Source organism: Solanum dulcamara, chromosome 9, assembly GCF_947179165.1.
Source record: "Solanum dulcamara chromosome 9, daSolDulc1.2, whole genome shotgun sequence".
In the NCBI taxonomy this organism is placed as follows: Eukaryota; Viridiplantae; Streptophyta; class Magnoliopsida; order Solanales; family Solanaceae; genus Solanum; species Solanum dulcamara.
In genome coordinates, this window is record NC_077245.1 from 33,584,863 (window position 1) to 33,599,460 (window position 14,598).

General features: G+C 37.7%; 1 protein-coding gene across 1 annotated transcript; it reads left to right on the top strand.

Moving 5' to 3' along the window:
- Positions 1-875: 875 nt before the first annotated feature.
- LOC129903644 (uncharacterized) lies at positions 876-3,620 on the top strand. The gene is made up of 3 exons (XM_055979191.1): positions 876-989; positions 1,724-2,124; positions 3,110-3,620. Exons 1-3 carry the CDS (start codon positions 876-878, stop codon positions 3,618-3,620), a joined length of 1,026 nt encoding a protein of 341 aa, XP_055835166.1.
- Positions 3,621-14,598: the final 10,978 nt, after the last annotated feature.

The following is a 14,598-nucleotide window of genomic DNA, read 5'->3' on the forward strand; positions in this document are numbered from 1 at the left end:
GTGTATCAAATTTTGGCATTGTTTCCGAGGAATACGACTTTGAAATACTCTATTAGTAGTTATTTTTGTTTGTAGTCTTATTTCCTAATTTTAGTTTTGTATCTTGTTTTTGTTTTTGTAGGGTACAGGTTTGTGCATGCCCAATACCCGAAGTAAGGGTGAACCCTGATCCCTTATTATCCTGAGCTATAAAAGTCAATCTGAAAGATGAACGCAAAAGAGCGTGAAGAGCAAAGGGTGAGAGAACTTGATGAGGCTCAAACTAAAGCTAAAAATTGTAATAATGATAATCTAGGGGATGATCAAGAAGATGTGGAAAATGGGTTGGAACCTCAGTATCATCATCTAGTGACAAGAGATAAGGGACAACAGCAGCCCATTAACTTTGCTTTGGATGATGATGATCCAGATATGGATGGAGTCGGAGCCACTGGGCTATAATTCTCGCACCACCGCCACCAGGTGTGAAGTTCACCATAATTAGCACCATGGTTCAGCTTTTGAACTTGAAAGGATTGTTTAAAGAAGCGGCTGGAAATGATGTGAATCAGCGCTTAATAAACTTCACTGCCACATACAACCCTTCTAAGAACCCTAGAGCTAGCTAAACAACGATTCGACTGAGATTATTTCCATTGTCTCTATTAGGGGAGGCAATCAAATGGCTAAATGAGCTCCCGCATGATTCGATCACTAACTGGAGAGAATTAAAAGAAGCATTTATGGAGCGATTCTTCCCACCTTTGAAGAAGTTGCAGATCAAAGATGAGATCAATGGTTACAAAATGCCTCATGAAGCACTACACGACTCTTAGTTGAGATTTAGTTTGAAGTTGAAGATGTTCCCAAATAATAATCTCTCATATGATCACTTGATGGAGCTATTCTATGGATCTTGTAACTTTGTGACCAAGCCAGTTGTTGATCAAGTTTGTGGTGGATCTTTCATGTCTAAGACTTTTGCCGAATCTTCTGCTATCTTGGACAAGGTTCAAAGAACAACAGGGCATGGCACATGAGAGATTCTGAGATATAAGGTCCGGTTTATACATCAGAGATGTCGATAGAGCAAAGGAAAAGAAAAGAAGAGGGAGACTAGCACGTGGACCATATCAAACCCAAATGGAGTTATTAACCAAGGGCTTACTATCTAGAGGTGATAAAAATCTAAATACAATTGGGGGTGCAAATTGATATGATGATCAGAGCTCTACTATGATGAGAAAGCAAAGTATATAAACAACCAGGGGGTTTCTGGACGTACGACTCTGGAAACCAAGGTCGAAACTTTTAAAAGCATAGATACTATGACCGAATAGGAAACTGCAATCAAGGAAGCTAGTAGATAAAAATAACTTTAAGAATGATCAAAGCGATATATATGTTTCTCTTAGGAACAAATATCAAATTGGGAATGGGTTTGGAGTCGAGAAGGGAGGAGATGTTATCTAAGGTATTGTAGAAAGTGGAGTCGACTGATGTAGGTGTCAAAGATTTAAAAAGCGCCATGTCCAATATGAGTCCGTTAGTAGATTCACACACCACTTTCTAATAAATAGTAGGAGTATCAGATGGGGAATTATTAGTGACAGTAAATCAAAGGAAGAACGGTATACTTCCTAGAGACACTCTACAAAATTTGAGGAAAGATGGGAAATATATGGTGATGACAACTAAACACGATAAGATACTTTCAGGACCAGCACCTGCAGGTATTGACTAGGAAAAGAATGTTGAATCTGAAACTAAGAAGCATACTAAGAGTGGTGTCAATAATACTGTTCTTGTTGATGATGATAAGATTAAGGAACTTGTAGTAGAGCCAAAGTTGACAGACAAGGTAAAGGTCAAATATCAATCTGATGCAGAGGTAGTACAACCATCGCCACCAATTTGCAAACTGCCTTCTCCATTCCCTCAGAGGTTCAAAAACAAGGTTGAGGATGACAAGTTCTTGAAATTCATTATTATGTTGAAGGAACTGTTCGTGAATATTCTGTTGGTTAAAGCATTGGAACAAATGCCGGATTATGCTAAATTCATGAAGGACCTAGTTGCAAAGAAGAAGACAGACACTTTCGAGCCAGTTGATAACTTAAACCATTGTAGTGCTAATTCTACAAGGTCTTTGGTCAAAAAAAAAAGATCTAGGCGCGTTCACCATTTGGTGTATAATTAGTGCATTTAATTTTGCAAGGGCTTTATGCGATTTAAGAGCTATTATCAATCTCATGCAACTAGCGATCTATAGACACTTGGGCTTGGGAGCCCCCAAACCTACTAGAATAAGGTTGTTGATGGCTGACTAATAAGTAAAGAGGCCTATGGAAATTCTCTGTGATGTGTTGTACGAGTTGACCATTTTATTTTCCCTGCTAATTTTTTCATCTTGGATTGCGGGGTAGATTTTGAGATTTCCATAATTTTGGGAAGGCCATTTTTTGCCATAGGCAGGGCATTAGTGTATACAGAAAATGGCGAGCTCACCTTCAGACTAATTAATGTAGAGGTTAAGTTCAATGTGTGCAAGTCAATGAAGAACCTAGGAACATGACTATGATGTCCGTGATTGACATAGCTAACGAAGTGGTTATTGAGGTATCCATCGAAGAAATGTTCACTGTTGATACCTTAGCTGCTGTGATTATGAACTTTGAGGGTGATGGTTTAGAAGAGTATGATAAGACTATGAATGCTTTATAGGGCATCGGATCACACCATTACACCCCTAAAAATACTAGACCTTGATTTGAAGAATAGGCCAACTTCTCCCGCTAAACCTTGATTTGTCGTGTCAGCTGAGGTATATGTTTTTGCGTAAGGATAACACTTTGCTAATCATTATAGCTGCATATTTGAATGAGGAGTAGGTTAGAGCACTTGTTGAGGTATTGTAGAGGTATAAGAAAGAAATCGGATGGACCATTGCTGACATCATAGGTATACCCCCAGCATATGTACTCATAAAATCAGTTGGAGGAATATTGCATCCTAGCATTGAGCATCAATGGAGGTTGAACGAACCTATGCAAGAGGTGGTAAAAAAAGAGATTATCTAGTGGCTTAATGCAAGTGCAACATATCTGATCTACGAGAGCAATTGGATCAGCCTTGTGTACTGTGTCCCTAAAAAGAGAGGTATGACAGTTGTTGCTAACGACAAGAATGAGTTGGTACCTAAGGCTAGTCACGGTTGTCGAGTCTATACGGACTATAGAAAGGTCAACAAGTCGACCTTGAAAGACCATTTCCCAATGCCTTTCATGGACCACATGCTAGGACACAAGATTTCTGAGAAAGGCCTGGAAGTAGACAAGGTGAAAATTGAGGTTATTGAGAAGTTTCCCTCTCCCATCTCTGTGAAGGGTATTCGAAGTTTCTTGGGGCATGCAGGTTTCTACATGCATTTTATCAAGGACTTCTCTAAAATTGCACATCCCTTGTGTAATTTATTAGAAAAAGAGGTAAAATTCTATTTTGATGAGGCATGTATGAAGGCATTTGAGTGTCTGAAAGTGAAGCTGATTTCAGCCCCAGTGATTATTGCTCTAGACTGGTCTAAACTATTTGAGGTGATGTCTGATGCTAGTGGTGTTGCTTTGGGGGTTGTGCTAGGGTAAAAATGTAATAAGATATTTCACCCTATATACTATATGAGCAAGGCACCGAACACGGCCTAGAAAAACTATATTGTCACTCAGAAAGAGCTGTACCGGTTGTTTATGCATTTGAGAAGTTCAAAGCGTACCTTTTGGGTACAAAAGTCATAGTGCACACTAACTATGCAACTCTGAGGTACCTAATGGCGAAGAAAGATGCAAAGTCGACATTGATCAGATGGTTTCTTTTGCTAAAGGAGTTTGACTTTGAAGTCAAGAATAGAAAGAGGTGTGAAAACCAGGTAGCAGACCATCTGTCGAGATTAGAAGCTGAGAAAAGAGATGGGGATGAGTTTGATATTGATTAATCATTTCCAGATGATCAGGTATTAGCCGCTACTCTTGACCTCATTCCTTGGTATGCTGACTTTGCCAACTATCTAGTTAGTGATATAATGCCCGAAGACTTGACATTCTAGCAAAGGAAGAAGTTCTTACCTAATGTGAACAAGTATTTCTGGGATGAGCCTTACATGTTTAGAATGTTTTCTGACAATCTGATCAGGCAATGTGTGCCGGAAGCTGAGATGCTGAGTATACTTGAGGCTTGTCACTCTTTTCTAGTGAGTGGACATCATAGTAGAGCTCGTACTGCTCAAAAGGTGCTCCAATACGTTTATTACTGGTCCACCATCTCTGAGATGCTTATAATCTAGAAAAGAGTTATGACAAATGCCAAAGGCAAGGTACAACATCATGGCGCCAAGAGTTGCCTATGACTTCAATCTTGGAGGTTGAACTTTTTGACGTTTGGGGCATCGACTTCATAGGGCTATTTGTGAGTTCGTATGGAATGAAGTGTATTTTTGTTGTAGTTGACTACATCTCCAAATGGGTCGAAGCAGTCACCTTGGCTGACAATGAGGGTAAGAGTGTTGCTAATTTCCTAAAGAAGAACATTTTTCCAGATTTGGCACACTCAGAACAATCATCAATGATAAGGGGTCACATTTTTGCAATAAGATCTTCTGGACTCTACTGGCTAAATATGGTATGAAGAAGCACAAAATGGCTACCCCATATCATCCTTAGTCAAGCGGGCAAGTTAAAGCATCCAATAGAGAGATATTAGACAAGTCCGTGAATGCAAATACAATTGACTGGTCCAGCAAGATTGATGGTGCACTATGGTCATACCAAACAACTTTCAAAACACCCATTGGTATGTCGCCATATCAATTAGTGTTTGGAAAGGCATGCTTGCTTGAAGAGTTACAGCACAAGGCGTTACGGGCACTTAAGAAGTTGAATTTGAGTTAGAGTGAAGCCACCAATATGAGGTTAAAGCATATCAATAAAATGAATGAGTTCCAACTGAGGGCATATGAGAGAGTGGCTCTTTATAAAGAATGAATGAAGTTATATCATGATCGGTGTAGTGAATACATGCAAGTTTAAATGTGTGCACTCGTTAAAAGGAAAAGAAGACGAATATAAAAACAATGCATGCTTGGACATTGATCAAAAATCACTAATACATTTGCCTACTACATTATTCTGTCATGGTTCCCACAAACTTACATTCTAATTAAGAAGTATAAAGCAGTCATTGTCAATTATAGAACCCAACTAGGTTGGGTTCGAACCCATAAGGAATGCGGAGGAAATAAGTTTACTAGCACTTGTGTTCAGTTGTAGTCACTATTTCCCAAAAGTAAAAATGCATAAAGTAAATTGGGGTTTATTTGTTAAATTGATAAATTAGTAACAATGTTCACGGTAACAAACTACAACAGACTTAAGAGTTTTGAACAGTTTGAGAATATAGTTAGGACCGTGTTCCCCATGATATGTAACTTAATAGAGTTCTTGTATTAGTGATTCTATTTCAATACGTCGCATCCAAAATCTAGAAAGTTATGGACATCTAAACACCTTCCAGCCCTATTAGATGAATTTCACTCTTTACCTTCCAGTCGCAAAATGTATGTCTATCTAATCCTTGCTTTTAACCTCAGAAAAACTACTCCCTCCCAGGCTAAATTCTTTGACGAAAGCTTGTAGCTTTGAATCTATGTTGTAGTTATCTTTTCGTAATCACTACCCCTCTCCCGAGTAAGTAATTAATAAAGGTGAGTTTTTAACATGTGCACTCATTAAAAGGAAAACAAGAAAAAGATAACAATAATGCATGCTTGGACATTAATCGAAAATTACTTATACGTTTGCCTACTTCATTATTCCGTTATGGTTTCCACAACCCTACTTGTGGAGTATAGCTATTCATATTCATAAAAAAAGCATTAAGAGTTTTTGTAGAATTTATAGAATAATACTTACGCTTATGAAGTAGTAAATCTCTAGTCAATAGATGAACAACGAATAAAGAAAAGAACGAAAATCAATATTCACATTTGATCTCCAAAATTTATTCAAAATATCTTCTCACGCATAATTTTATGCTCAAAAACAAGTAAAAGTGCATAACATAAATATATACCCAATGTAGACTATTTATAGAAAATAAAACCAAATCCTAAACATAGTAGGAAAACTAAGTCGGCATAGTTTCACGTCATAGTTCACGGACATTAGTGACATTCACACCTCGTAGAGTTACGTTGTGGTCTTTGACTTAGCTTCACAGCTTATGATTTTACCACTCCACGAACAAGCTTCACGGCCATTCAGGACACAATGGTCCATTCTGAGTCTCATGATGATTTACTTGGGCAGTTCTTGTCTTCCTTAGAACCTTCTTCATGGGCATTGCAACTATCTTTCATAGCTTTCACGGCATATGGTAGCTCTCGTGGGGATCTCTTTATCAATCTCCTACATTCTTTTCAGCTCATCTTTCACGATTGATGTTCATAATACATGTAATTTTCCACGTCCCATGAAGGGATTTGTGGAAATCCACCTGGACAAAAACTTTGTACTCTTTCACCACATCATCTTTAACGGCCACTTCCACAGGCCGTATAAGACTTCACAACTTGTGGAGGTCTTTGTAAGCCCATAGTTTCAGTGAACAACAACAAAAAATCAACAATGCAACCCATCCTCATGCGCGACTTAATCTTCCTACAATCAAACACAAACACACATCATATTTACAAAAACATGCATGGAACCCATACTAATTCAATGTTTAGAGTGACAAAAGTGTCATAAATTTGCGACACATCAACACCCTCAACTTAGAATCACTATTTGTCCTCAAGCAATGAAACCTAAACAAAACACAACAACACGCAAATACAAATGACTTTAGAAGAAGTACAGCAGCCCACACACAATCAAGTTCATGACCCTTTTATCATTTTCAATTCAAATCGGCTACGCAATACACCAAACATTCCAACTAACTCCCAATGATCTATTTATGACATTTCACTACTCACAATCAACCGAATCAATGCAAACAACAATTTTGTAGCTAAATTAGCAACCAAATAATGTAGTCATAGTGACCTTACTACAAAGAAGTCTCTCTCACCATGTTTATAAATAAAAGAGACCGAAACGAATTCACTCACACCCTCAAATAAAGTTCAAGAATACACATATACAGACCATAAAATTGTCCTTATTTTTTACACTTTAACTTTTGAGTAGCTCATTTAGGATCACAATAGGACTTTCTTATCTTGTAAAGTAGGCTTGGGCTCAGGTAGGATATATTTAGGATATAAGTGACGTTTTGCCCCTCCAAGACGCTACATTGACTTAGCTACACGTTTTACAACCCATATTTGCTTCACATCAACTTTCTTCTTTATTTATGCTCGGGTGCGGCTTCTGCTTTTATTTTTTCTTTCTTTTTCTTAGTGTTTGCTCATTTCATTTGCTTTTCTGCTCATTTACTCTCTTTTTTCATTGTGGCCACAATCTATTTATTTCTATTTTCCTTCACACACTTCTTTTCATAACCCACTTTTCTACTTTCCTCTATTGTAGCCACCCTCAACTTAGCCTTTTAGCCTAAATTAAAGTGTAAAATATCCTAGGAAGGAACAAGGCCAAGATAAAGGTTTACCGTCAAACGGGGAAGGTCAATTTGTGTTATTTTGAAGAAAAGGTCTTTTCAGGCTCAAACTTTGGTTCAAAGGGTACAATACCATAAAGGAGATCACATCTAAAATAAGGATTCAGGAGACAAGTATAATATTCAATAAATCACTGTACCTACGTCTTATGAAATAAAGTTATGTATATCATCATCATATACCATACTCGACCTATTTTGGGACTCGGTGACACAATTATATCATTATATCATCATATGTATATATATACCATACCTGACCCTCTAGAAAGGGACTCGGTAAATAGAGTAGTGTACACTTATATACCCGACCCATTATAGGACTCGGGGTCATAACCATTACATCATAACATCGTATCATCTTATACCGTACCTGGCCCTCTAGTAAGGGACTTGGTGAATAATATAGTAAAACTATGCATGACAACATACCCAGCCCGGGACTCGGTGAAAGAAGTAATAACAGTATGCTCGAGCAGAGTAGTGAGTAACCATATGCAAATTAAATCATCATCTGAGACTCAATAGAATAAGTAGAATAAACTCGCACTTGAGTACTAAAGGTGATAATCATGTTAAATACCTTTTGAATACCACTATGGACCATATCAAATGGAGCCTCAGGAATCATAGACATGTATCAAGATAATGCAAAACAGCTTATAATAACAGAGACATTTGTCATTGTAGAGTATTTATATCACGACCCAACTCTGTAGGCCGCGACGGATGCCCGAACTGGACACTCGCGTATACCCTTGCTAACCATAAGTAAATCGGTCTCCTATTTGAGTCATAGTGTGCCAACAGGCAAGATAATATATAAGCCGATGAGGCTATCGTAGCATATCGGCACAACTATACATACATACATATACATACCCATATACATGTCCACAAACCTCTAAGAGTAAGAACAGTAACATAAGGCGGGACAGGACCCCTACCGTACCCGTGAACAAATAAATATATACATCGAGGGTAATACCAAAACTAGGCTCCGGCACTATAGAGCACTTCTGAACTACTGAGTGGAACTCCTACGTTGACGGATCCCCAAAGTGTGCATCTGTACCTGCGGGCATGAAAAAGCCCCCCCCCCCCCCCTCCCAAGAAAAAGAGGGTCAGTACGACATATGTACTGACTATGTAAAGCATAGACATCATAAGGAAATTACAGTTGGCGTAGGGATGCAGGGGCAAGTGTGACATCTAATCATTTACTGTACCTGTAGCTTATAACATATGGTCGTACATACTATCATCACGTACTGTACCCATCCCGTTTGGGGACATGGTGTAACGACTACATCATTCTGTTATCATAAGCATCTGTATACTATTAGTTCTATCTCATATAATAATGACGAGGAACATACGGCCTGATCCATATACCATATAGTAATATCGAGGAATGTTTGGTCCGATCTACATATCATATAGTAATACCGAGAAACGTTCGACTCAGTCCATATATTATATAGTAATATCGAGGAACGTTCGGTCCAATCTACATATCATATAGTAATACCGAGGAACATTTGGCCCGATCCATATATTATATAGTAATACCGAGGAACATTTTGCCCAATCCGTATATTATATAGTAATACCGAGGAACATTCAGCCCGATTCGCATATTATATAGTAATGTCGAGGAACGTTCGGCCCGATTCGTATATTATATAGTAATGCCGAGGAACATTCATCCTGGTCCGTATATTATATAGTAATGCCGAGGAATATTCAGCCCGATCCGTATATTATATACTATACCCAGCCCTTTATGGGACTCGGTGTCATTATATCATCATATATCGTACCTGGCCCTTTATGGGACTTAGTGTCATAATCATCATATACTGTACTCGGCCCTTTATGGGACTCGATAAAAGATGTATTACAGTATACACGAGTAAGGTAGTGAGTAACCATATACAATCTAAATCATTATCAGAGACTCGACAATGTAAGAAGATTAAGCTATCGTCTGAGGACCAGAATAGTAGTATAGCCATCTCGAGTGCCTTCTAAATGCCATTAAGGCCTATACCACTTAGGATCTTGGGGACCCTAGACATGTGCTAAAGTAATACTAACAGTTCATAGAATCAGAGATACCCGTCGTCACATAGTCCTTAGGACTAGGAGCTTATGCATCCAGTATTTCTCAACCTATGAAGTTCAAGGAAAGTAGTTCAACTTACTACAAGAGTTTGACATTCAAAAGTGAATAAGAGATACGGATTACATTTAGGAATTAAAAGTGGAGTTACCCCAGAGCTCGTATCACACTTTACTTACAATTAGGACATGCCAAAGGAAGAGAAAGAATAAGCTTTACCTAGTCTCTACTTTTCCTCAAGAAGTCATCATTTACATATATCGTACCCGGCCCGTCATAGGCTCGGTATAATAACCTTCTTATTGCATTACCTTACCATCCTATTACCATGTTTATGTCAAATATATATCAAGAGGAAAGAAGGGTAGCTTTACATACTTATGCCAAAACATGCCAAGAGAAAGGAGATAACTTCACATACTTACTACTCTTCATTATATAGAAGCCTTGAGAGGCAATAACTCAACTAGTATAGGAATTCTACCATCGAGAAGTGAATAAGACTTATGAGTCATACTTGGAGTTCTATGAATGGAATTATCCCCACATTTCATATATCAATCACTTAAAGCTAAGACATGCCAAAAGAAAAGAAGGATAGCTTCACATACCTCTTACGGATTACTCTTACACGTTCGCCTCATTGTCTCTTGAACCTATTTAACATGAAAGTAATACTAAGGTTAATGAACTTTCACTTTCCAATTTCCAACTCTACACCCAAGTATTCATAGGAGTTATTTCCTTATCCATTACCCTCGACTAGTTTGTTACTAGTTCCCAACCTACCAAAAATTGGATAGCATGTCCCTTATAACTTCAACATCCCCGAGATTTCAACTCGGCCACAATGTCAAAACCATACCAACAACAACAACCAACAGCATATTTACAAGTAAATAACTTCAACCTTACACAATACAGGCTCCAAACAACTAGATCCAAACTATGATACAAAAATAGAGTTTTTAATCTTTGTTTCGCAAAATCTTTAACCATACCAAACGGAGGGTCGTGTGGCTGCAACCAGTAGAACCCACACCCTTGTTAAAACACTTTGAATCCCTGCAACATGCAACCCAACAAGATGCACCCACAGCACCACAACGACAACCCACTACTCGACTTCGATTTAACGCTAGCGACATCAATTTAGTTTGTTTCTAACGTCAAGCATCCTTATGTAATTATTACACTTCCAGCCTCATTTAAGACATGTAATATACTCCATAAAAAATCATAAACTTCAATTTAAAAGAGAAAGCCTTACCTTATCCGAAACTCGCCAAAACTTGCCTCGGAAGTTCCTTTAGCGCGCCTAAAACTTCGTGGTTGTTTGATAATGTTTAGGGCTGCTCCAAATCATAAATTTTCATTATTAAAACCTTCATAACATTGTGGTTCACCCTAGGTAATTAATTAGTGGAACAAAATCGGAGAATTACCTTTTTTTCTCCTCCAAAACCGAAGCTCTCTCTTCTCTCTAGCTCAAGTTTCTCTTCTTTTTTTTCTAGATTTTTCTTGAATTTTTTTGGATAAAAAGAAACTTAAAGGATAAGGATGACTTAAAAGTCTTCAAAAACATCTATATCCTTAAGGGGTGACATGTGTTAACCCCTATGTGGTGACACGTGTCAAGCTCTTATAGGGCCAACGCATCACCCTCTCCACTTAGGGGATGCCACATGGCATATGGGGGCCCACCTCCCTTGCTGCAGCTGCTTCCACATGGCACTCTCTCATGTTTCCATGTGGCATTCTCTCATGGGATGCCACGTGTCGCTTTTTTTCCTCTTTGTGCGGTCGTAATCTCGTCTTACTTTACGAACCTATGTAATCCTTACTACGTAACCTTGGTATGTACTCAAGCAGCTTAAGTATGTAAGATTTTCAAATTGGTAGCTTACATAAGTAAGTCGAGTCTTATGACTCATTACTTGGCCTCCAATTCCTTCCTGATTCTCATAACCACATTTCCAATCTTCCTTTCTATGGGGTGCCACATTCTCCCTTCCTTAGAGTTGTTTGATAGCGTCATAGATTATCCAGCTCACATGACAACTTATAAGAAGCTTACGATCCTTTCAAGAAACTTAAGAAGCTTAAGAGGTTCAAGAAACTTAAGAAGCTTGAGAACCTTCCAAGAAACTCAAAAACCTCTCAAGATACAAGTCTTTCAAGGTACAAAAGTATGGGGTGTAACACTTTACGAATAAGAGTTTATACATCCAACTACTATTCAACATATAGAAGGCTCAAGGGAAGTAGCTCAGCTACTTTACGAGTTTTAACATCAAGAGGTGAATAAGAGTCATGAATCATACTCGAAACTTATGAATGGAATTACCCCAAAGCTCATATCATATATCACTTATAGCTAAGACATGCCAAAAGAAAGAAATGATAGTTTTACATACCTTTAGCGCTTATCCGTAACACAATGCATGTACATTGCCCGTAGTGCCTCTACCTATATTAAGACGTCAAGAACTATGGTTAAGCTATGGGGAGATTCAAAATGTATTCTAATGTTAGTAACTCCTTTCTAGAAACTAGACGACGTTTTCCTTATATTCAAACCAACTACACAATGACTAAGCCAACATCAATAACCACACGTTCAAGTACCATATCAAGTCTATTCAAGACAATACTTGAGAACCCTCCGAACAGCCTACACAACATCCCAAATAGTCCACACTTACAACATTCGATAATAATCTACATGTGACTATGACATGTTCAAGTTATTCTTAAGGATCCATAATCATAAATTTTTCATCTAAATAACCTTATAACATCCCAACCCACATACAACACAATGTATAATCTTAATTATCATTAATCTTCCAAGCTCAAAAAGAACAACAACAACATATCAAAACAGCCCCTTACCACAACATAGAGAGATGCATGAAAGTCTTATGAACACCTATGAATATACCAAGCAAACCACATATGCTTCTCATAGTTTATCTCATATCATATTCTCATCCAAATTTGTGACTTATACCAGCCCACATGTGACCACAACATTATTCATTCACGTGTATGAAAACCATGTTAATATCACCACAAGTTCTGAACCAGCCCACAAAAAAAATTCAACCTCAACTTTAACCATTTCATTCCTTCACTCTCATCACATAATTCATGATAACAACAACCAAAATACTACTTAAAATTAATTCATCAATTCCAACTACAACAACCCCCTTATATGGTTCAGCAATACTTTAACATCAACCTTCATAATTTCATGGATTCAATTTAGTTTTACACATTTACAATACGTCTAAACCCTTACTAAAATATGTAAAATGATGATTAGACCTTACCTTAACAATTTGATTCCTCAACTTGGCTAAAACTTGATGACTTCAATTAACTCAATTTTGCTGCTGCTAGGATCACCTCATGTTGTTATAGACTTTCTAAAGGGGGGGATTACCTTGTAAAAATTAGTTTTGGATCACTAATTAGGGCTTCAAGTTCAACTAGTCATGGCTGAAGCTCCAAGTCTCTCTATCTCTCTATTTCTCAAAATATAGAAGATGAAAGAAATGAGATCTTAGTCATTACTAGGCTTATATATGCTGTCCATGTGGGGTTGACATGTGTCCCTATTTTGTCCATATTGTTGACATATGTCCATTGTGGAAATGTGTCCCACTATCCTTCATACACCAATTGGGTTCTGCCACGTGTCTTTGTGGGGCCCACTTAGTGATCTAATTAACTTAATTCATCTCCATTAATTTCTAATTCCCACTTAATAATCTAGACTAATTAAAATTTATAATCAATTCGTGTATTAATTAAAATCGGGAATAAAAGTCTCTATCTCGTATCTCGGAATAATCTTGTCCACTACTTTAAGAAAGTAGGTGCATCACCTCCATAATTCTTGCCACAAGTTCATAAGTAGTTGCATCACCTACTTGCCCTTTTCATTTAAATGCAATCCACACATTCTAAGTTGGTGCATCACCTACTCATCACCTACTTGCCCTTTTCATTTAAATGCAGTCCACACATTCTAAGTAGGTGCGTCACCTACTTGAAGTAGGTGACGCACCAACTTATTCTTTTTAGTAGGTACCTTAAGAAGCTGTGTAATTCTTGTTACTTAAGCTAGAGTTCTCAAGTAGCTTAATTATGTAAGACATCCAAACCAATAGCTTAAGCAAGTAGGTCGATTATTGTGACAAATTATTTGGCCTCGAACCCCTTTCAAATCCTTCCAAAACTATTTCAAGCCATCACTACTCACATAGAACTAGTTTATACAAGATATGGGGTGTTACATCCTCCCTCCCTTAGGATCATTTGATAACTTCATGGATCACATGGCAGCTTTAGAGGCTTAAAAATATTTCAATGTACAAAAGTACGAGATATAACACTATCAATCAATATTAGCCCATACTTTGAAGATTTAATGAAATCGCATATCTCAACTTATCATTAATCACCTCTCTATCGACTTTACTATATCCTTCATCATAAATCCAAACCATACCAGTTACCGAACTCGAAATCACAAAAGAACTTATCACAACGCTCGAGTCAAAAATTTGTAGTCTTCTTTCTTAAATCTACCCAGCATTTTTTAACCCATTTGATGAACACGTGACCTTATTACCATAATATGAACAAGACAAACAAAGCCATGTCACCCCATAAAGCCGATGTCTAGTGAATTCTCCTAATCTTGGCAACTATCCATAACATACAGACAGTTTGTACCTCGACGTGCTTCTGAAGTAGTACCTCTTTTGGGCATTTCTACCTGATGGTGTTGTTGATGAAGATTGGGTCTT